The 23301-nt window shown below is 40.4% G+C and overlaps 1 protein-coding gene across 1 annotated transcript in view; it reads right to left on the bottom strand.

The window, feature by feature from the left end:
* The window catches only part of hydin (HYDIN axonemal central pair apparatus protein), a 677137-nt gene that overhangs the window by 478929 nt on the left and 174907 nt on the right, over positions 1-23301 (bottom strand). The window contains exons 8-9 of the mRNA XM_048605579.1: positions 16510-16711; positions 4113-4296 (exon numbers count right to left, since the gene is read on the bottom strand). Coding sequence (XP_048461536.1) covers positions 4113-4296; positions 16510-16711 — 386 coding nt within the window. The remainder of the gene's footprint in view (positions 1-4112; positions 4297-16509; positions 16712-23301) is intronic.

Raw genomic sequence — 23301 nt, 5'->3', positions numbered from 1 at the left:
AGATCTGTGCTGTGTCCACTGTTGTTTGTCATTTATATAAATGATTTGGATGAGAATATAAGAAGCATGGTTAGTAAGTTTGCAGATGACACCAAAATTGGTGGTTTGTGGACACTTAAGAAGGTTATCTAAGGTTAGAAAGTGATCTTGATCAACTGGGTTAATGGGCTGAGGAGTGGCAGATGGAGTTCAATTTGGATAAATCCAAGGTATTGCATTTTGGTAAGATGAACAAGAACAGAACTTATGTAGTTAATGGTAGGACCCTGGGTAGTACTGGTGAACTAAGAGACATGGGAATTCTGATACATAGTTCTTTGAAAGTTGTGTCACACATAGACAGGGTGGTTAAGAAGGCATTTAGCACTCTTTCTTTCACTACTCAGACCACTGAGTATAGGAATTGGGATTTCATATTGCAACTGTACAGGATGCTGGTGTAGCCACTTTTGCAATACTATGTAAAATTCTGGTTGCTCTGCTATAGGACAGATGTTACTAAATTGGAGAGGATGCAGAAAATATTTAGAAGGATGTTGATGAGACTGGAGGATTTGAGTCATAAAGAGAGGCAGGCTAGGTTGGGACTTTTTCCACTAGAGAATAGACGGTTGAGGCTTATGAGAGGTTTATGAAATCACGAGGAGCATAGATGAGTAAATAGCAAAGGTCTTTTCCCTAGGGCTGGGGAATTCAAAACTAGAGGGCATATTCTTAAGTTGAGAGGAAAGAGATTTAAAAGGGACATGAGGGGCACTTTTTCACACAGAGGGTGGTTCATATGTGGAATGAACTGCCAGACGAAGTGGTAGATGCAGGTACAACATGTAAAAGACATTTGGATGGGTAGATGAATAGGAAAGGTTTAGAGGGATATGGGCCAAATGCAGGCAAATGGAACTGGTTTAGTTTGGGAAACTTTGTTGACATGGATGAGTTAGACCTAAAGGTCTGTTTCTGTACTGTATGACTCTATGACCCCCATGTGTCACAGACTGCCCAGCTCAGCTGGCTATTGGTAGAGGAAGGTTTAAAGGCAGAGATCTCTTCCATATTAAAGCCTCAAAATTCGGTAAAAAAGTGCTGTTACTTTAAGGCCAGATCCTCAAAACAGTCAGATTCTTAATTAGAAATATCTTTTAACAGTTTAAATGCTCTCCAGCCTTCAGCAACTTTCAATGCAAGGGAAAAATTGGCATCCTTTGCATTTAATCTTGCCTTCAGAAGAAATATGCTGAAGGAAGAAAACCAGGCGAACAAAAAGTGTTTCTTCTCACTTTTCCTGTCTCTGCAAACCTATGTACTTTCATTACGTTCTTTGTTGAAGTTGGTGATGTTTTTGTGGTACTAATACTTCTGTCCCTCCTAACCACACAATGGAAGCATTACTGACATTTCCCGGAAAATATGTAAAATTTAGCAATTTAACTTGTACACTGATCAGAGGTAACACAGTTACTCAAAAAAACTTTAGTCAATTACAGAAACTCTATTGTAATTTGTAAAAGATTAAACTAACAAAATCCAATTAAATGCTTGAGATGTTGAAAGCCTGATTTTAACTTGTAGTATACTTGATCAACCCTGTCAGCCACTGCTTCCGTTGCATGATTAATCAAATAGCAGTTCATGCTGTCCAGAACAAATAAAATATATCCAATTAGGTCATAGTATGAGGTCTGTAAAACTGCGCCATACATTCTATAGACATTTCATACACTTTTTATGCCCATTTAAATTTTTATTTTTGATAGATAATAACTTGCTTTTCTTTAAATTTTTCTGGAAGCACTGTCGTTCACCACCATCTAGTTGGATATTTGACCCTTTGCTGCAAGGTCACGGCTGATCTTGCACCTCAACTCCACATTCTCACACTATCCCCCAAGGCCTTGATTCACTTTATGACAAGAAGATCAATGGTTTCTGTCTGGAATTTTTCAATGACAGAGAAAATCCACTGTTCCCTGGATAAAAATCCCTAACTTTCTGATAAAGAGATTTCTCAGCTCATTCCTAACTGGCTGACCCCATATCCTGAGACAGTCACCTTAGTTCTAGATTCTTCAAACAGGGGAAACAGCTTTCCAGCCTTTATTCTTTCAAGACCCCTAAGAATTTTAGACATTTTCATTTTAGACATGTTAATTATAATCGTATAATAATAGCTCATCAATTGTATGTACAGTTTGCAGACCCACAGCAGACTTACAATATTGTGTACAGACAGCACATGGAGTCCTTAACGGTCAACTCTCAATGGCAAGGTAAATGTACAATGTTCTCATTTTTCAATACTCTAGAGAATATAGACCAATATACTTCATTCTATTACCCATTGAAATATCTAACCTTCACATCTGAGCTTCGAAAGGATGTGCTGTGGAAAATGGAAACCTGGAACAACTGTTCAGTCTGTGCTTCCAGGTGGGTAGATATGTTCAAATCTCACCATAGTCTCGCCTCTGCCTGGCTCTTTTACCTCCTCCAGCCTCATGATCCCCTGTGACCTCTGAGTTCCTCCTCCAACTCCGGTCTCTCATGCATCATTGATTTCCTTTATTCCATCTGTAATATTTGTGCCTTCAGCTTCCTAGGCCTAGAACTGTTGACAACACCTTGCATTGTTTAGCTAATGATTAGGAATAACCCGATACAGCAGTAATTGGTCAAATTGAATTTCCCCTAATTTTTTAGATACGGTGGAACATCTTAGTTAAGAGTGCAGGTAATTCTGGATTACAGATCTTTTGGAATACAATCAGGAGGTTTTTGATGCCTGAGCTTATATACAGTACAGTCAACTGATTTTTATGTGATGAAGAATGAATCAAATTCTCTGAAGACTGGAATCTGCAATAGTGATACTTTAAGAGAAGACTGGGGAGCATCATCCATTTGGCACTTCATGCGAATTTGATGCGAAGGCTTCAGTCTTGGCATTTGTAATCATGTGTTGTACTCTGCCATGATTGAGGAGGGGGATGTTCATGAGAACACCTTATCCCATTAGTTGCTTAACTGTCCACTAGCATTTCTGCTTGGATATGGTAGGGTTGCAGAATATGTGCCCTAACTGTTGCTTGTTGGATAGCTTAACACTGCCTAGATTTGTTACTTTTATTATTTAGCACCAACATAATCCTGTGTTACAGTTTCACCAGGTTGGCAGCTCATTTTCAGGCATCCAATTCTACTCATAAATCAATCTTTCCCATAGGACCAGGATTAATAATCTGTGTTGATGATGATAGAGGAGTGAAGGATTGATTATAGATTGTCATGATATATAACACTGCTGCTGATAGCTCAGAGCATCTCATGAATAGATTGTTTTGACCGTCAGATTTGTACTAAATATATACTTTAAACTTTACATGTGCAACACAGGATCATGGTAAGAGGCTTCATGATAGTGCTTGTGGGGTGATTTTTCAAAGCACAGAGTTTGGAACTTGATTCCTGGGTCTCCACTCTGCAACTCAGGGTATCACTTCTATCCGCCTCCCACTCTCTCCCTATTTATTTCAGAATCCCCTTCCCCTCCCCCTTTTCTGATGAAGGGTCTAGGCCCGAAACGTCAGCCTTTCTGCTCCTGTGATGCTGTTTGGCCTGCTGTGTTCATCCAGCCCTGCACCTTGTTGTATCACTCTAGTGATGCTGTTTTACCTTTAGATACCCTAATTGACGAGGAAGAAATCCTGGTGATGAGAGTTAGCAGAAGGCAGGAGCTGCTAGCCTGGTGCTAACAGCCATGTTGGGGCTGCCAAAGCCTTACCAAAGACAATAGGCAGCTCATAAAGAATGTCACCCTGTGCAGGCGTGGGAGTTCCTTTCAGAATTGGGTTAAGTAATAAATCTCAGGCAGAATAGGGAGTGTTTTAACCATACAGCACAAAGTGCTATTCTTGTAAAAGCAGCTCACTGATGCTGGGTCCCTGAAATGGAAAATGTTTCATTCCATATGGCTTCTAGTTAGAGGAACAAAATAATCCATCTCTAATGTACAAATGTAAACACAAATAATCCATCTCTCATGTACAAATGTAAACACATTTGCACCACTGCCCTCAGAAACATACTTCTCTCTGCAAACCATTTTAAGCACTAACCACTGGTTCAATGATGAAAATATCATCAGACAACAGCATTGTGTCATCCTCCACCAACTGACGACGATTCTGGAAGGTACGGGCAAGGAGAGGCATCTGTTCACGTAGAGTGGGATCTTCAGTGCAGTCCTTCAAAAACTGGTTAGTTTCCTGTTCTTCCTCAGTCATCAAGTCTGAAACAAATCTGAACGAAGACATACAGATCAGCTATGAACTCACCATCATGTCAACACAAACAACAACCACCATTATCTATACATTCACTCTCAGGAAGATTGATGAAAATAAAAGCACCTGAGTGGAAATTCTCACACACCCAAAAAAATGACCTGCATTCTATTTTTTATGGTAACTAACTTGAGCATTTGTGTATTTATTTCAGGTTTCTTAGAATTGATTTTTTTAAAAGGTGTTTGCCTCCCAACCACCCTGAATGGTAGTGAGTGCTAAGCATGGGAATTCACGCCAGGACCATCCCATGCCTAGAGCTGGGAACGGGTTCAAAAGCACTTAAGGTCTATTGTCAGATGTGGAACCAGAATTTTCTGCTCAGACTCTGGGCCTCCCGAGACATCGTGGTCTAAGCCTGTTGCCTGAAACATCGGAACATGAGGGATTAAGAGCAGGAATGGGCCAGTTAGTTCTTTGAGTCTTCTCTAGGGGTGGGTAGCATCTTCCAATGGCAAGCTGTGGGATCAGTGCTTCAGATAGGCTTTGACGCTCTCCCCACCTGCCTCATAACAGGTGCTGAAAACTTCAAGTACCAATATAAAATGCTGGAAACATTGAGCAGGTCTTACAGCTTCTGACAGAGGGTCAGTGACCTGAAACATTAACAATTTATCTCTCCACAGATGCCAGCAGACACGCTGAGTGCTTCCAGATATACAGACATATACATATATAGACAGATACACATAAATATGTTTATCTATTAAAATGACATTTCGTCTAAGAAGGGATTTGCTGAGTCACCCATCATCATCAGGAATGTCCTGGATCTTACTTTCTAACATATGTGTGGAGACCCACTAAGTCTCTCAAGTTTCATTAAGTTTAATTAAACAGCTGAGTTTCAAAATTAAAGCAGGACAATAACAGCTGGTATGTGACACAAATAAACTGCATGATAATGAGCAAATAGTTCTAGTCCTTTTGATCAGTTCAGTGGTTTAAAAACAAAATTATGGGTGGAATCTTACAGGGGCCTGAACAACATGGGCTGTGGTGAAAAGTGTGGCAGAATATTTGAGAAGTCCAGTAAGGCTTTTCAGGAACGACTCACTACATCTTTTAGTTAACTTTTAACTGGATGTCAAGGTGAGATTCTCCCTAGGCAGGAGAATTATTGCTTGTTAATGATTTTATTAACTGCACACACTTCGCCTCCTATATTACCAAATGGCGTGAGCAAACCAGATGCTGAGGATTCTCAACATGGTAGTCGGAGCGGTTACCTGGTAACTTCAGCTCACTATGAAGAGGAGTTTTCATGTTCCTCACCATGCAACAGCATCTCAGGGCACAATCCATGAGGGCTAGTTGCATGCACTCCTTGTCCATGGTCCCAAGGGGACAGCTGTCAGATCTGGTGGTGGAGGTGTATCGGATCCTGAGGGTATATTGGGGGCTGTCAAGTCCCAGGGAAAGAGAAGCATGTTGGGGTTGGGTCCAGGTCTGAGGGGTGTAAGGGGTCTTGAGGAGGTGTACTTTGGGACATGTCAGTTCAATAAGGGCAATCAGTTTAATAGTTACTCACAAGATAGACTAGCTTTTTAATAACCTACTTCTTCCTGAGTAACTATTTACTTAACTTCAAAGGAACCCTCTGAATTCTTGATTCAAATGGATATTTTTGGAATCATTTCCTGGGTAATTCCCTTGGAGACTGTTATGTCAGGGATTCCCAATGTACGTCTATGCTGCAGAAACAATTATCTGGCCATTGGAAAACCTGGGCCAATTGTTCTGACAGCACTATCGACAGGAGCAGTAAGTTGCAAAGAGACAAGAATATATTAAGTAAGTGCATAAATGTTTGGCATTTGAAATCCAGTGTGAGATCATTTATTGCTTACCTAAGAGAGATCAAAGTATTCTCAAAATGGTGAGAAACTAGGAACTGCAGACGAGCTGGGAAGTTGAGAGGCCTGAGACACAAATCTCTAAAAGCTAGTGTGCAGGAAATGTGATTAAAAAGGCTAACAGAATGCTGGCATTTGACTCTATGACAAAGAGTTCTGACTCGGTCCAGTCTGGACTACTGCATTCACCTCAGTTCTTAACACTACCTCTGAAAGAAGGAGGTGCAGCGCAAATTCACCAGACTCATACTGTGCTTAAGAGTTCCCATGAATATAGAAAATTCAGAGATGATCTATTTGAATTATTTAAGGTGGTCATATGACTTGATAGCAGAAGATAAGAGATAAATGATCCTCTTAAAAGTAGAACTAGGTTGTTCAGGAGTTATGTTAAAAAGCATTTCTTCACTCAAAACTGCTGTGGAATTCCGGACCCTTTTGCCCACCATCTAAAAAGATTGTGAAGTCAACTGAAAAATTTTAGAATTGACACCGACAAATTTACGTTTTAAAAAAGGACGAAGGATTCTGGAACTAAGGTGGGTTGATGAAGTTATGTTAGGTTAAGGTCAATCATGATCTAACTGAATGACAGGATGGGCCTGAGCTGAATGACCTATCCCAGTTCTTATGCATATTGTTGAATCCTCACTAGTTACATGTCATAGATGACATGTTTATGCCTTAGCCACCAGAACCATTCAGGATTATTTCAGGCAACAGTATAATATATTGACTTCAACTAGATTGATAATCAACAGTCATCCAACACTGGCAGCACACTCATAACAGCTATAGTTCATATTCTACTATCAGGCAATGTCAAAACAACCCCATTGTGTTTCTGTCAGTATTTTGTAAACGGCATCTTAAAGCCATTAATGCCATTTTAAAACAGATTAATTTTATTAGTTAATTAATGGAGCAAGACAATTATGTTTTAAACTGACTCCTTTAAGGTAAAATTGAGGATTTGAGGTCCCAAATAAAAATTATCCAGAGACAAGCCCCTGAACCTCACACTAAATCTTAAATCTAAAGTGGAAAAGAGGGAAGGCTGAAAGGGCAGTGAAAGAGGACAGAGAGATGAACCAAGTTGGAGGTTGAAATCAACAACTTTCAGAAGTCGCTGAGTGAAGATGCTAAGAGTGGAAAAATTGGTGACAATATTTTTAACAGCCATACAAATAGAACTCTGTCTCAAAAGAGGCTCAATTCACTTCAGGAGGGATAGAATTAAAAGACAGAGAAGTTATATTACTTATATATAGACCTTGATAAGACCACCCTTGGAGTATAATGAAAATCATTGGAGAAGGTTTAAAAAATATACTAGAATTATACCAGAATTGAAACGTTTACCCAAGAGGACTGGACAACATTTCCTCTGGCAAAGGGAAGATTGAGGTGTGGCTGGATAAAGGCCTCTAAATAATACAGGGTTTCATGGCGTACATGTAGACAAAACATTTCCTCTGGAGGGGTAGGGCAGAACAAAGGCCAGGTTCAAATCGTCCAGTGGTATCAATTCTGCCCAAAATATTTTCACATCACAGCACTACTATACGTGTGTTCAAGGACATTCCAGTTGCAGCCAACACATAAATGAGCAGAAACAAAAACTGAAATTGCTGAGAAGCTCAACAGGTCTGGCAGTATCTACGGAGAGAAAGCAGAAGTAACTTTTCTCCTCAGTAGCAAGGAAAAAGTGGTGTATATGCTAAAGACAGGTGGTGAGGGAACAAGTAAGTGATTTGGTAGAGATGGGACCAAAGAGAGACAAAGACAGTTAGGCAGACAAACAGATGGATACTGGGAAGCCAAGGAGAAAGAAAAGCTGATAATGGGACCCTAAATAGGTGGAAATGAGTTGCCTGTACTGAAAGCAACTCATGTCATGACAGGACAAGGGTGTGGGGGTGGGTAAAAAACATGGAAGGAAGGAATCATGCTCTCAAGTCAATAACTCAATGTTGAGTCCTAGAGACTGCGGTGTCCCCAAGCAGAAAATGAGATCCTGTTCTTCCAGTTTCTTCTAAGCCTTGCGGGGGCACTGTCTGCCTGTCTTTCTCTCCCTATGGGCTCCCTGCCCACTTATTCGCTTATTCCTATCCCCCAACTCCAGTCCCTGTCTTCAGCATATATACTATCCTTTCCTAGCCACTAACAGTGTGAAGAAGGGGGTCACTGGACCCGAAATGTTAACTCTGCTAGTGAAGCAGAGACAGGACAGCACCTGCCCCCTTTAATGGCGGTAATTTCCATATTCTGGTAAATATTAAAGGTCCAGTCTTTTAATGAATGAGTGTTGGTTGATGAATGGATTAGTGAATTAGTGATCAGTGACAGGATGGGTAGATGAATGAAGTGGGTATTCAGGTAGATGAATGAGAGAGATGGTGGGTGACTGGCTACAAATACTAAGTAATATTGTCATTCTTCTCTGAATCAGAAATGACCCAAAATATAACATTATCCACCATCCAAAACTGCACTTATCTAAATAATATTCAAATACAGTTTTCCCAAAAAAAAACATGATTATAATCAAGTGTATCTTAGAAATAACCCTGTGCTTAATTAGCTATGCTTAATTAGGAGTGCTTCACTACTATTCTATAGTGTGATTTTCTTGGGTTGCTCTTAATGATAGCAATAAAATCACTGTACAGCACCACATCGAGCACATGTTTAACGTCCCCTTTGTTCTGTTTTAAGCAAACACATTTACATCTATTTTTATCTGCACCATTTTAACAAATATTCAGCATAGGACAGGGATTTATTCAAACAAGTTAATTACTGTTAAAACTTCCACGCGATGGAAATCAAATGCAATGAAATTCAAGGAAATTGTTCTACCCAACAAGAACACTTCAATGAGATGAAAAGAACTGAAAAACCCAGAAAGTTAAAATAGTGTTTAGAACTGAAACTGTAATGTACACACATTTCAAATTATGCCTCTTTTTTAAAAAAAGAACTGCATTAAATAAATCACCAGGAGCAGCATCACATAATAATTAGAACATTTTTCAGGAAAAACATCTAGTATTTGAGGATTGGGATGAAATGATTTGGTCGCAGCAATTAGTGAGCATGAAGTACAATTTTGATAAAGGTTGCAGCCTATGTTTCTCATGCTAACACAAGGCTTAAAGCAGCATCTGTAAATCAGACGTCCTCGGATACCTATCAATCTTTCCTATTTACTCATCTACTTCAGCGTTTGTGACAATACAGAGCAAAAAATACCCTTCGTAAATCATTATGTTGTGACTCAGTGGGTAACACTCGTCTTTTCAATCAGCCATCACTCCAGAGACTTGATCATATAAACTTTGCGATAAAACTGATGTACTATTGGAGATAACGCCTTTAAGATAAAATATTAAACTGACGGTCTCTCTACCCTGTTAAATAGCTGCAAAAGATCCCATGACCTTATTTCAAAATCAAGGTAGACAACCACAAGGTCTGGTGTGTACCCATCACCATTAAAAAATACGTAACACAATCATTACCATGTTGAATTTCTGAGATCTTACTAATGCAAATTGGCTGTGGTGTTTCCTATATTACCCTATTGACTCCACTTCAAATGGTACTGTATTAGCTACATATTGTGTTGGGATTCCTGAGGGTGCAAAATATGCTATAGAAATCCAACCTCTCTTTTAAAGAGACTTTTCTGGCATATGGTTGTACAGGCACCAGCAATTCTTTGAAGTCTTACTCAGGTGACATTCTTCAATTTGAAAATTACATTTATATAGCACTTCTCACAACTGCCACTTCTCAAAGTGCTTTACAGTTCATGGAGTACTTTTAAAGTGTTGTCACTACTGTAATACAGGGACTAAAAGAGTGATCATCGATAAACTAAGAGAGGATGAAACCACTGGTCTGATAGATTGGACCAGTGAAGCTGCAACTCAAGAACTACCTGAAAGCTAAACAGCAGAAGCGAGATATTACAGACACAGTCAAGCAATCCCACAACCATGAACCAGTTCAAGACTCTGCAGTCCTGTCACATCCAAACAGGAACTAACAGGAAAGAGAGGCTTCACAAACTTCCACCACCCAATGACGGTGGAGCATGGGCAAAAGGCACGGTTGAGTTTTGGAACAGCCTTCAGCAATCAATGGCATATAGATGATTCATCCCAGGCTCCTCCTGAGGTTAGCATGCTCACAAAAAACAGTCTTCATCTAATTAGCTTCACTCTACACAATATGAAGAAACAGTTTTATTTTTAATTCATTCAGAGAATGTGGGATTTGCTGGCTGGGATAGCATTTATTGCCCACTTTAGCTGTCCTTGAGAAAATGGTGATGAGCTACTTTTTTGAACCCGAGCTGTCTAATGGTATAGAATTAGAATTAGGTTTTATTTTCACATATATTCAAGTACAGGGATTCGGGAATAAAGTGAAAAGTTTACAATATCGCCATTCATAGCACCATCTTAGTTAGGTACATGGTACCAAAGTACAAAATCTTAGGTTAAAAAGTAGAAAAATAAATGAGTTAAAAGTTCGACATTACAGTTCATGTCAGTATAAAATAGTAAATAAGAAATAAAGTTAGAAGTTCCAAATTACAGTTCTTCTTTAGCCATGGGCCTGCAGTTGCTCCACACTGGGCTTTATCCATGAGGACTCAATCTCTCAACCCTGCACCTCCACGCTGCTGTCTCACTGCTGACTGCCATCCGAATTCACCAGCCACCTTGCCTCAGGCTGTCATAGTCATGCTCTAGTGCCGCTCCGGGCCACCAGCCACACCCGTGATGCTGCTGACCACCAGGGTTCTGCCTGGGCCACACCAACCACATTGTGGCCCAATGCCAAAGTCCTCGCTCCAGACCCCAGCTGCTGCCTTCACCACCACTGCCTCCACGACTGAGCTCCCTCCAGAAGCTAAGTAAAGAGAAAAAGACTAAAAAAAAAGCTAAAAGAAAGAGAAAAAAGTGCGAAAAGAAGAAAGAAAAGCAGTTGGAGTGGATGAGCTCAGACTCATAAGACGCCGTCTTGGAATCGGTGCACCCACAATTCCATTTTGACACAATGACACTGATAGGTTTCCAAGTCAGGATGGTGAGTGGCTTGGAGGGGATCTAGACAATAGTGATTGTGAGTTTTGAACATGCTTTCTAAGAAGCTTTGGTAAACATCTGCAGTGCATTGTGCAGATGGTACATATTACTGTTATAGTGAGTCAGTGGTGGAGGGAGTAAACATTTGTCAATATCGTGCCAGTCAAGTGGGTTGCTTTGTTCTGGATAGTGTTGGAGCTGCACTCATCTGGGCAAGTGAGGAGTATTCCATTACACTTCTGACTTGTGCCCTGTAGATGGTAGGCAGGCTTTGGGAAGTCAAGAGGTGAGTTATTTGCTGCACAAGTCCTAACCACTAACCTGCTGCTGTAGCCAGTTTTTATATTGTTAGTCCAGTTCAGTTTCTGGTCAATGGTAACCCGCAGGATGTTGATAGTTGGTGATTCAGTGATAGTAGTGCCATTGAATATCAAGGGACGATGGTTAGATTCTGTCTTTTTGGTAATGGTCATTACCTGGCACTTGTGTAGCACAAATTATACTTGCCACTTGTCAGCCCAGGCCTGGACATCATCCAGGTCTTACTACATTTGGGCATGGACTACTTTATTAACTGAGGAGTCACAAATGGTACTGAATATTGTGCAATTATCAGCAAGGAATGAAAGTCATCGATGAAGTAGCTGGAGGTAGCTGGACCTGGGACACAAAACTCCCGCAGAGATGTTCTGGAATTGAGATGATTGACTGCCAACAACCACATTCATCTTTCATTGTGCCAGGCATGAACTCAATCAATGGAGAATTTTCTCCCTGATTGCCATTGATTCTAGTTTTGCTCAGACTCCTTGATGCTACAGTTGAGCACAGCGTATACAACAGAAATTAACAGGAGTCATAGAGGTTCACAGCATGGAGCCCAACAACCTTCTAGTGATAGCGCTCCGAACTTACCTCACCTTCAGCCAACCTGTTCCAGTACAGCTCTAATGCCGGCATTTCTCCAACAAAATGTAAAATTGTCCAGGTATGTCCTATCCACAAAAAAAGCAGGATGAATCAAATCCAGCCAATTACCACACCATTCAACCAATTTTCAACCATCAGTGAAGTGTTGGGAGTGCATTTAAGTGTTATCAAGAGGACCCTTTAGTGAAGCAATGGTAGAGTCCCTTCCCTGCACCGGGAGACCCAGGTTCAGGTCCCATCTGCTCTAGAGATGTCTAGTAACATCTCTGAACAAGTTAATTAGGAAAATAGATTAAAAAATAAATAAATAAAGTGCTATCAAGCACAACCTACTTACCAATAACCTGCACACAGTGCTTAGTACAGATTTCACCAGGTCCACTCAGCTCCTGATCTAATTAGAGCTTTGGTCCTAAACATGGACAAAATTCTTAACCGCCCTCTAGGAAACCAGGGATGGAGAATAAATGGTTGGTCTATCCAGCGACACCTACATCCCCTGAATAAATTTTAAAAAAGTAACTGTATTCTGGTGACAAGCTGAAAGTGCCTGCCTCTGACATCAAGGTAGCACTCGACCAAGCGTGAGCTCAATGAGCACTAGCAAACTAAACTCAATAAGAATCAGTGGGGAAATTTTCCACAGGTTGCAGTCTTACCGAACACAAAGGAAAGTGGTTGTATTTATTGGAGGTCAACTATCTCATCTACAGGAGTTCACTGCAAAAACGTGGATGTTCAACTATTCTTGCTTATTGTTCATTTTTGTGTTCAAACACACTAATGCAATGCTCAGTTTCAATCCCAAAGCCTCAGATTATGGGCTGATTTTCCCACCCTCATGGGCAGGTTAGCAGGTAAAGGGAACCAGTTAAGTACCCGCAGCCTATCCACCCAACCTGCCACAATTTTACCTGCATGGAGTTGTCAGGAGGTCTACCTACCTGTGGACGAGTTAAGGAAGGACCTTGTCCTGTTGCTGCTAGGATTTCCCCATATCATTTCACCTTTGCTCACCAAGAATCTATTCATCTCTGCTTTAAAACTAGCTCAAAGATTCTGCTTCTACTGACTTTTGAGGAGGAAAGTTCCACAGACTAATGACCCTCTGAGAAAAAACAAATCCCATCTGTTTTAAATGGGTGAGCCCTTATGTTTAAACTGTGACCACAAATTTTACATTCTCCCACAAAAGGAACCATCTTTACCACATGAAACCTGTCAAGACTCTCAATATCTACAAATGCTATGTTCTTCAGGCACATACATGTCTAGGCATACATTAAGATAGTAGTTTACAACAAAAAAGCATACATTCAGTAGTGTCCTGTTTCAAGTAATGACAGGTATGATGGAGTAAGAAATCTTTATATTGTACTCTCTGGTCACATACTAGAATGTGGTGATAGTATTATGAGAACATCTCACAAAGGCATATTGATATCCTAATCATGAGACAAAACACAACAACCAGCCCTTGGCATTTAACAACATTACCATCACTGTAAACCCACAATCAATATTCTGGTCTGACCACAATCATAACTGGACCAGCCATTCCCTCCCTAACAGCATTGTAGGTCTACATAGAGCACATGGACTGCAGTGGTTCAAGAAAGTTGCTCACGACCAACTTTTCAATGGCAACTATGGATGGGCAATAAATGCTGGCCATGTCCCACAAGAGAATAAATAAAAAAACAATGGCTACATCAGATAAGCCATACATCAACCTGGCTTGAAACTGTACCAGCCATTCCTTCACTGTTATGGGGTCAAAATCTAGATCCACCTTCCGACATGCATGTGTGAGTTCCAACTGCAGGGACTGCAGCCGTTCAAGAAGACAGGTCACCACCTTCTCAAGGAGAAGGCATGAGAATTAAGTGATGGTATTTCCACGATGCCCACATTCCAAAAATAAATATATGAAAATAATAATTTGCGCCCAGCAGCCAAACGAAGCTGAACAGGTTTGGTTTCCCTTCTGCTGCTACAATCACTTTAAATTCACTTGAAAGTTAGTCTGAGCTCAGTCGGTTAGAGCGGAGCAAGATGCACCTATGGGGTTTCAATTGACTGCTGGTTGCAGGTCTCTTGTACCAAGGGCAAGTAAAAGTGACTAATTAAACTGGAGTTGGAATATCATATTGAGGTTGTACAGGATGTTGGTGAGGCCTCTTCTGGAGTACTGCATCCACTTCTGGTTGCCCTGTTATAGGAAGGGTATTATTAAGCTGGAGAGGGTTCAGAAGAGATTTACCAGGATGTTGCTGGGAATGGAGGGTTTGAGTTATAAGGAGAGGCTGGATAGGCTGGGACTTTTTTCACTGGAGTGTAGGAGGTTGACAGGTGACCTTATTAAGCTTTATAAAATCATGAGGGGTATAGATAAGGTGAATGGTAGGTGTCTTTTCCCTAGAGCAGAGGATTTTCCCCTCATCCTCACCTACCACCCCACCAACATCCACATCCAGAAGATCATCAGACGCCATTTCCACCACCTCCAGCAAGATGACACCACCAGACACATATTCCCCTCCCCTCCCTTGTCCGCCTTGCGCAGGCACTGTTCCCTCCGGGACACCCTGGTCCACACGTCCATCACCCCAACACCTCCCCACAGCCCTACGGCACCTTCCCCTGTAACCGGCGAAGGTGCAACACCTGTGCACTTACCTCCTCCCTCCCCAGAATCCAAGGGCCCAAACCTACCTTCCAGGTGAAGCAACACTTCACCTGCACTTCCAAGAATCTAGTCTACTGCATTCGCTGCTCACAATGTGGTCTCCTCTACATTGGGGAAATGAAGCGTAGACTTGGCGACCGTTTTGCAGAACATCTACGTTCTGCTCCCAAAAAAGACCCTGAACTACCTGTTGCCTGCCACTTCAATGCACCACCCTGCTCCCTGGTCAACATCTCTGTCTCCGGCTTGCTACAGTGTTCCAGTGAAGCCCAGTGCAAGCTGGAGGAACAACATCTCATTTTCCCCTTGGGGATCCGACAGCCCACCGGACTCAATATTGAGTTCAATAATTTTAGGGCCTAAACTCTCCCATGTCCCAGCCCCCCCACCCCACACACCAGGTCTTGTTACCACGTAGCCTGCCATTACATACCCCCTGTTGTTAATCACTAACAGTCCCCATTAACAACTACTCACCCTCCCAGCCTGATCGTTAGCAACTCCTTTGTCTGTCCAACTGTCTTTCTCTCTCTTCGGGCTCTATCCTATCGTTTACTCCCTACCCCACCCACCTCCCTATTTTCTACATATAAACTGACCTTTTCCCAGCCACCATCAGTTCTGAGGAAGGGTCACCGAACCCGAAACGTTAACTCTGTTTTCTCCTTCACAGATGCTGCCAGACCTGCTGAGCTTTTCCAGCAACTTTGTTTTTGTTCCTCAATAAAAAAAAACTATTTGATACGTTGATTCAAGAACATTATCCTTTATATAAACAAACATTTTATTCAAGTACTTAATCCCTGACACATATCTGTATGCATTTGAAGCCAGTATTTCTGGAATTGGGACTCTAACAGAACTTTAGCCAGTTCAGACATCCCTAATGCCCCTGTAAAAACTGAGGTCAGGTTTAATGTTTCAGGTAACTGACCCATTATCAGGAAGGATATCAAGTTGAAGCCAGGAGTTGAGTTCCAATTATGTTCACAGCAGTTTGCTTGTAGAACATAACAGAATATGTCATCTGACAAAACAGTCTCAGTGAAAAATAAAATGTTATCAATTTGGAGTCAGATTTTGGCTAAGACAGAATGTAGGCCTACTCATCCACAATGAGGTTACAGATAGGAAAAACCATACTTATGATCCAATGAACTGCACTGTATGAACTGTGATAGAAAGGGAGAGGGCTTCCACAGAACTTCCAGGATAGAAATTGGTGTCGGTATGGGAACTTATACTGAATCTTTCTGCAACACTAACATAGCATCAATCTTTAGCCTTTAAAATATATTAACAAAAGATTCTAGCCATTGGGTAACAATTCTCGGAGGGCCTTGTGAATGCAAGATCTCCACCATGAGGTCACCGAAATGGTAAGTTGCCATGTCTCATCCATCAGTTGGGACCAATATTGGGATCAGCCTGCAACCAACAATGGCAGATGTGGTGACCATGTGGAAGTCTAGTCTGCAATTGAGGTTTCAATTCCTGAAGATGGATCTTATATATATGACAGAAATGTCTTCATGAGACTTAGTTAATAAATATTACATAAATTAAAGAGTCTTAGACACTAATTGATTTACCTGATTTTTTGCTGCTCTTCTTCTTCTGGAGTTGCAAAGGCCTTCCACTGAAAGTGCACAATTACATCACTCCTATTGCAAATGGAAACCACTCTCTGGTTAGCCAATGATATGTAGGTTTTCTCGATTATTACTGAGTTTTTGTCCAGTCTTACATTTATGTCTGTTGCAGCTCCATACAAATGGATAAAGATGTCTTCACCTACAGTAGATCATTATGGGAAAAAGTTTAACAAATGATGAATTTGCTTGAAAGCATAATTTTCATTTTACTTTGTTACAGAATTTCTCTCCACCCACATTCCTCCTACTTCTGTAGCTCCCAATAGCAGCAGTCTGAGGCTAGATAATGCCCAAGTGTGAGGCTAGATATTGCAGGGACAATTTTATTTCCAGCTCCGAAGCTGCTACAATTTTAGCATGGCAGGACTATTAATTTGTAAAACCTTACCACGTGCCAATTGGAAGCTGCATTTCTTGTGTTCAATAGTGACTAACACCTTAACAAAGTACGACTAACAAACAGACTTTAGGTATACCTGACGTTATAAAATGCTCTATATAAATTGTAGGGCTGGAATTTTGCTCCTGAGATAGTTACACAAAGCCAGGAAAGCTCCCAATTCTCCAAACTCAGGGTGCCATGAAGGGACTGAATCATTTAGTTCAGGGTTAAATTTTCAGTAAAAGTAAATGGGACAGAGATGATGAATACAGATGTACAGAGCCAAACAGAAGAGCAAGGCCAGGCATGTAAGGAATGACACAACCAGCAAAAATAAGAAGGCCAAAGATCAAATACCTTTTGGGTAGATTGTAGGAAATTAAATCTGGAACATCTGGTCAACATACGGAGTGAATTTATCAGATAAATAATTTAATATGAGAAGATGGCATCCAGTGAGACTTTGCAGAGTTAGTGTTATACTGATAATCATAGATTCATAGAATCATAGGCTGACTCATCTTGCAGATGTTTGAATAAACAATCATTGTCCTGATTCTGAGTCCCCTAGATATTTTAAAGTCAAATAACAACACTCAATTGGGAAAATGTGCCCTAAATGCTGGGATTATCATCTTGAGGGGTGGGAGCCAGTCTGGGATTGAGTCAGATTCTTGGATGCAAGTGCAAAGGCTTACTGTTAAAAGGCCCACCTCAGTTCTCTGAGGGCTGGTTCCAGCTGTTTCCTTAAACATTTGGCCCTCACGTCCTAACCTGTCTCACACTCAGCCTCACATCCTTCCCCATGTGCATATATTTTAGCTTCTGCTAACCCATGCAAACCACTCACCACCAATATTTGTTCTTCCATGCCAAATCACTCAAAGTGCACTATGAGCAAACCCTAAGAGATGAAATAAAATTAAACTCGAAATATCTATTACACATTTTGCTAATATGCATACAATTAAAATCATACAAGAAAGCCTATTTAAATCTGATGTACTCAGTTTCTTATTAAAAAATTTGGATTCATAGCCACGAGCCAAAGATATCTAATTTTTCAACAGCCTCTTTGAGCTGTGAACTTTCAGCCCCCACCAACGTTATGATAATGATAGGTTGTGGTAAGCCATTAATCAGTAATCATGCTCTAATGATAACACTTTGGGCTATTTCAATAAACAGCTATGAAACTACTAGCACAGAGACAGTAGGAACTGCCAATGCTGGAGATAACAAGGTGTGGAGCTGGAGGAACACAGCAGGCCAGGCAGCATCAGAAGAGCAGGAAAGCTGATGTTTCGGGTCTGGACCCTTCCACTAGCACAGCTTTTTCTTTATTAACTCACAGACACAGGCAAGCAGTTTTGTTTCAATTTTAAAGGGCTTTTATATTTAAATAACTTAATAGCTGACAATTCTATAGTTCTTATTCACCCTTCACAAGCATTTACGCCCATTCTAAAAGTTTATTACTGCTGAGTTCAGGTGTCCCTCTTGTGCAAGTGACGATCCATCCCCTTACCAGCAAAATTACAATTTGTTGGAAATAGGGACAGGATTTCCAGACCAAGCCCTAACCACTGTTTTTGAAAGGTCCCTGGAGTCTCAACGACTGCACAAAACTATAGACCCAAGCCTTTTTTTTTCCAAGGATTAAATTACAGAAGGCAAGGTCATTTTTCATGCAGCAAATAATTTGCATTCTTACTGTTTATCATAACCAATGAATAAGGGGAAGTTTTCACCGTGAAGTCTATATATTATCCATTCATCTATTTACATAAATAGACAAGCATTGGATGAAATGTTAGACACAAATTGACAAAATTCAACGGAGGGATATGTAAGTCTGTACATTTTGATGGTAAGAATGAGGAGAAATGAAACTAGCTAAATGGTACAACTTCAAATGGAATGCAGAAACAGAGAGAGCTGGGAGTGCTGGCTCACAAATCAAGTTAACAAAACAATTATTAAAGCCTCTGGAATCTTTTATAAATAGAGGCTAGAGTACAAAAGTTAAAAGGTTACACTAAACTTGCATTAAATACTAGTTTGGTCCAGCTGGACTTTTTTTGCTCAATTCTGGGAACTGCAGAAAAGCTGTAAAGGTTTCAAGAGAGTGCAAAACAGATAGACAAAAATAGTTCCAAGAATAAAGGATTACATTTGTGGGCAGACTGGAAAGGTATAAAACCATAAGACATAAGACATAACACAGTATATTGAATTTGGTTCATCATTCAATGAGATCATGGCTAATCCATAAATCCTCAACTCAATTTTCCTGTATTTCACCCATAACCCTTAATTCTCTTTCTAATTCATAATTTGTCTATCTTAGCATTGAATATACTTAACAACCCGGTCTCAACAGCCCTCTGTGGTAAAGAATTCCACAGATTCACAAATTCCTTCTCATCCCTGTCTTAAATGTGTAACCTTTTATTCTGAGATGATGTTTTCTGGTCCTAGATTTTCCCACAAGGAGAAACAATCTTTCAGCATTTACCCTGTCAAGCCCCCTAAAGACCGTGTGTTTCAATAAGATCACTTTTCATTCTAAATCTACTCAACCGTTACTCATATTCAGGATCAAGCTGGTGAGCTTTCACAGGACTGCCTTCTAATGTATTTATATCCTTCCTAAAACAAGGTAATGAATACTGTGCGTCGTACAAAGAGAAGGTACAGGCTTGATATCATTCAATGGCTCTATTTTACACAGATCTGTTTCTTGTATCAAAGTAGTGTTTGTTCATTCTGCCTCCTGCAAATATTAGAGAATGCACGTTGCATCCTGTAGTCTCAACTAGCTTGTTAACAGAATAAAGAATGCAAAAAAAAATCTAACACAGAAAAGCAAAGAAGATAAAAATGTATAATTTCTGAAGGAATAAACAGTACCTTTTTTCTAAAAGTCAAAAGCCCACAATCTGCCCCCACTTTCACCAATGGCAAGCCCTTATGAATCCTTAAAGTTCTTTCAAAGCCATGCCTCATCAGGCAATAGTATACAGTTGTACATAACAACAAATACAAAGTATTCAACCAATTACCTTGTTACACTTATATCTTCAAGGGCTTTTCAGATCAAAGAGATCAAAGCAGCATAAAACACCACCATGATCAATAAATTCTTACGAGGACAGAAGTTGTGAAAATTCAGCACATGTTTTAAACCGTGTTCGCATTTTTTTCCAACTTCTGTCTCAAGCCTACAGAATAAACATAGAAACATGGAAGCAGAACTAGGCCTGGTCCACTATTCAACATTATCATGGCTGACCTTCCAACTCAGCACCCTGTTTCCACTTCTGCTCACACACTTTTATCCCTTTAGCGTTGAGAACTATATCTAAGACCTTCTTGAAAACGTTCATTATTTTGGTCTCAACCGCTTTCTGTGGCAGCGAATTCCACAAGCTCACCACTCTCTGGGTGAAGAAATTATTCCTCATCTCAGTCATAAATGTCCTACCCCATATCCTTTGACAGTGAACATCAGGAACATCCTTCATGTGTTTACCCTGTCTAGTCCTGTTAGAATTTTACAGTTTTCTGTGAAAACCCCTCCAATTCTTCCAAAATCCAGTGAATATTGTCCTAACTGCACAAACTCTTAAATGTCAGTCCAGGAATCAGGCTGACAAACCTTTGTTGCACTCACTTGCAAGAGCATCCTTCCTCAGGTAAGAAGACCAAAACTGCTCACGATACTCTGGGTATTGTCTCACCAAAGCTCCTGCTCCTGTACTCAGAGCCTCTGACTATGGAGGCCAACACACCATTTGCCTTTTTCAACACCTGTTGCACCTGCATAATTTCTTTCAGCGAGTAGTGTACAAGGACATTCAGATTTTACTGCATCTCCCCTTTCCCATTGAGATAATAATCTGCTTTCCTGTTTTTGCTACCAAAGTTTATAACCTCACATTATACTTCATCTGCCTACTCCCTGAACTTGTCCAAATCACACTGTAGCACATTTGCAACCTCCTCCATTAAGCCAAACAAGTCCACACCGACCCTCTGAAGAACACTGCACCCAACCCCATCCGCATCCCCGTACCCTTTCCCTATAACCCTGTATTTCCCATGGCTAACACATCTAATCTACAGACTCCTGAACACTATGGGCAAGTTAGTATAGCTAATCTACTTAGCCTGCACATCCCTGGACGCTATAGGCAATTTAGCATGGCCAATCCACCTAACCTCAACATCTTTGGACTATGGGAGGAAACTGGAGAAACCGGAAGAAATCCACGCAGACATGGAGAGAATGTGCAAACTCCACATGAACAGTCGGCCGAGTGTGGAATCAAACCTGAGTCCCTGATGCTGTGAGGCAGCAGTGCTAATTACCGAGCCATCTAAATCATTAGTACAAATTGTAAATATAAACCTTACGAATATGTGCTCTCAGCACACACATATTTTTCTGCTGGGACTGAGCATCAGGAATTTGCTTGAGTTCTGGAGTTAAAATTAATGAATATCCTAAGGTACAATTTTCACAAAATCAGAAAGATTTTTCAGAGTCCAGGCTAACTTCATCATAAACAGGTACAATCATACAAAAGCGTACAGTTAATTTGTAAATCTGAAATTAAAACAGAAAGGGATGTAAACACTCAGCAGTTCTGGCAGCCTCTGTGGCGAAAGAAAACACGTTGATGTTTCGGGTCAGTGACCTTTCAGTTCCAATAAAAAGTGATCATTAATCTCCTCCACAGATGCTGCAAATCTGATGATTGTTTCCAGCATTTTCTGTTCTTACAGGTAGTCATTCATTTGAGAAAACTGGCAGTAAAAACAATTAACTCCCAAATTATCCGACAGAGTTAGAGAAAACTATGGGGAAAATTAATTGCCCTCAAAGTTTACTATCTCTGCCAAACATTTAAAACTTGTTGATAATTTTTTTTAAAGTTTTCAAAATTTAGTGAAGCCTTTACAAAACCTTTGGAAAATTATTCTCAAAACCTTTAGAGTCATAGAGATTTACAGCACAGAAAAAAGCCCTTTGGCCCATCACATTGATGCCAGACAAAAACAACCACCCAATTATTCTAGAGATAACACAGTGTGGAGCTGGAGGAGCTCAGCAGGCCAGGCAGTTGAACAGGAGCAGGAAAGCTGATGTTTCGGGTCAAACATCAGCTTTCTTGCTCCTCTGATGCTGCCTGGTCTGCTGTGCTCCTCCAGCTCCACTTTTGTTATCTCTGACTCCAGCATTAACAGTTCTTACTATCTCACCCAATTATTCTAATCTTGTTTTCCAGCACTTGCTCCATTCCTTGCATGCCTTGGCATTTCAAATGCACACCTAAATACTTCTTAAACATTTGAGGTATCACCCTTACAGGCAGTGAGTTCCAGATTCCCACACTCCTCTGGTTAAAAACATTTTTCTTACAGCTCCTCTAAATCTTCTGCCCTGTACCTTCAATCAATGCCCCCTGGTCATTGATACCTCCATTAAGGGGAAAAGTCTCTTTCTGTCTACCCTATGTAGACCCCTCATAATTTTATACATCTCAATCATGTCTCCTCTCAATCTCCTCTGCTCTAAAGAAAACAACCACAGTCTGCCCATTCTCTCTTCATAACTGAAACTCTCCAGTCCAGACAACATCCTAGTAGGTTACCTCTGCATCTTCTCCAGTGCCATCACATCCCTTCTATAGTGTGGATTCCAGAACTGCAACAATACTCTAGCTGTGGCCTAAACAACATTTGGAAAACTTTTGGAAAAGTATTGGGAAAATTCTTGAAAAATTAACTGATGCAACATGTTAATAAAAATATTTTAATTTTTTTTTCTATAATTTTCTGACAAGCCACCACAAGATGGTCTTTGCTCACCTCTTCAAATATTTGGAGAATCTCCTTGGAGGGAGGAGATAGATAATTAAAGTTAGAGGAAAGAGGTTGAATTTTGATCTATTTTGTTATTAAACATTTGAGATGTAAATTTTATTGCATTCAGTAAATAGTTCTTTAAGTTGTTTTACCTAGCCATTGTCAAAGGTGTTTTCATTATGTTTTCATCAACTCCTAAAGGGACCACTCCTGCTCTGGTTTACTCTCAATTAACATAAACTTTTACTACATTTCATCTCATGAATTTACCATTCAGAATTTCCACATGATGTTACTGGCACTTAATAATCATTCAAAAAAGGCAATGAGGCTTCAAAACTAGAAAGTAGAAGGTTTGAGCCCCCACTCCAAGGTTTGGACCAAATTATCCAATCTGACACTGACAATGCCAGTGCTGAGGGAGCACCGCACTGTCGAAGGGTCAGTGCTGAGAGAACACTGCACTGTAAGAG

The sequence above is a fragment of the Rhincodon typus genome, chromosome 15, assembly GCF_021869965.1.
Source record: "Rhincodon typus isolate 14 chromosome 15, sRhiTyp1.1, whole genome shotgun sequence".
Taxonomy (NCBI): Eukaryota; Metazoa; Chordata; class Chondrichthyes; order Orectolobiformes; family Rhincodontidae; genus Rhincodon; species Rhincodon typus.
This window is presented reverse-complemented; position numbering and strand designations above follow the sequence as displayed.